The sequence below is a fragment of the Triticum aestivum genome, chromosome 5A, assembly GCF_018294505.1.
Source record: "Triticum aestivum cultivar Chinese Spring chromosome 5A, IWGSC CS RefSeq v2.1, whole genome shotgun sequence".
NCBI lineage: Eukaryota > Viridiplantae > Streptophyta > Magnoliopsida > Poales > Poaceae > Triticum > Triticum aestivum.
In genome coordinates this window covers 467,846,000-467,847,141 of record NC_057806.1, presented here as the reverse complement: position 1 = coordinate 467,847,141, position 1,142 = coordinate 467,846,000, and the positions used below count along the sequence as shown (strand labels likewise).

At 65.5% G+C, this 1,142-nt stretch overlaps 1 protein-coding gene across 3 annotated transcripts in view; it reads right to left on the bottom strand.

The window, feature by feature from the left end:
- Positions 1-815, bottom strand: part of LOC123104068 (transcription factor BIM1) — an 8,234-nt gene extending 7,419 nt beyond the window's left edge. For 2 of the 3 annotated variants that reach the window (XM_044525787.1, XM_044525788.1), the window contains exons 1-2: positions 311-815; positions 63-179 (exon numbers count right to left, since the gene is read on the bottom strand). In XM_044525787.1, the coding sequence (XP_044381722.1) occupies positions 63-179; positions 311-323 (130 nt within the window). In that variant the 5' untranslated portion in view covers positions 324-815. The remainder of the gene's footprint in view (positions 1-62; positions 180-310) is intronic. The other variant, XM_044525789.1, reaches the window with a different exon arrangement.
- Positions 816-1,142: the final 327 nt, after the last annotated feature.

The following is a 1,142-nucleotide window of genomic DNA, read 5'->3' as shown; positions in this document are numbered from 1 at the left end:
AGGTTGCGATCAGAGGCTGGGAGAGGGAAGGAGACGCGGAATTGGAGTGCGGATCGACGAACCTTGGGAGGCGGCGGGAGGCTTGGAGTCGTGGAGCTGGAGAGACGAGTCCTTGGCGGCGGCCGCGGCCGCGGCGGCGGGGGCGTAGAGCGAGAGGAAGTCGTGCGTCGCCTTGTTCCCTGCACACACACGCACGCTCTTTCCCAATTAGGCAACGCCGCGGCGTGAAGCCATGGATCCCCCGCGAGGAAGACAAAATTAATGCGGCCATCCATGCTAGACGGCGCCGGCCGTAAGCCTTGGTACGTACCTTGGATGCCCATAATTCTAGCGCATCAGTCGGTCAGTCGCATCGCCTCGCCGCCGGACGCGCAATTCTACTCGGCTGGGAACGATCGCCGGAACAATTGACCTTCCCCGAGCACGCGCGCGCAAGAGCTTGCAAGGAGTGGAGAACTCTCTCTCTCTCTCTCTCTCTCTCTCCCCCCTCTGAACTCTCCCTCTTCTCTCTCTGCACACGCTGCAACGGCTTCTCCTCCTCTACCAGCGGCTAGCTAGGCAGGCGGCTGCCCGTGTGAGCTGTGGAAGACTTTATACGGCACGCGCGCGCGCGCGGCCCCCCGCACCTGGTCGTTGCCACCGCCGCGAGAGAGACGCCGTTACGTGACGGAGTAGTAGGCTGCAGGCGCCCGCCGCGCAGCGCACGTGCCGTGGTCACCCCCGCCGTGCCGTACCGCGGCGCCGGAGGGAGATTGGCGCGTGGGGCGATCCCGAGGTGGGGGAGGGAGGTGGTGGTGGTGGGTCGGGGCGGGGCCGGTCGTGCGAGTGCGGCCGGCGGGGGACGGAATAGGAATAGGAATAGGAATAGGATAGGTCGACGTGGAGTGGGGAGGGGGTCACGTGCCGGTTGTTGGCCGGGCCCGCGGCGGCACATGGAGCCGGAAATTGCGGGCATCCCGTGGATGGCGACCCGCGCGGGGTCATGTGCTCCAGATTCGGCCTCGCCACCCCCCCCTCTCCCCACCGTCCCCCGCGCACCTCCGTCCTCCCCCTCTCCGATCGAATTCACGCGCCAGTGTCAGTACAAAATTATTGGGTTGCTTCGTCCCGCCCAGCAAATCAGCAACAAAGAGAGCAAAACT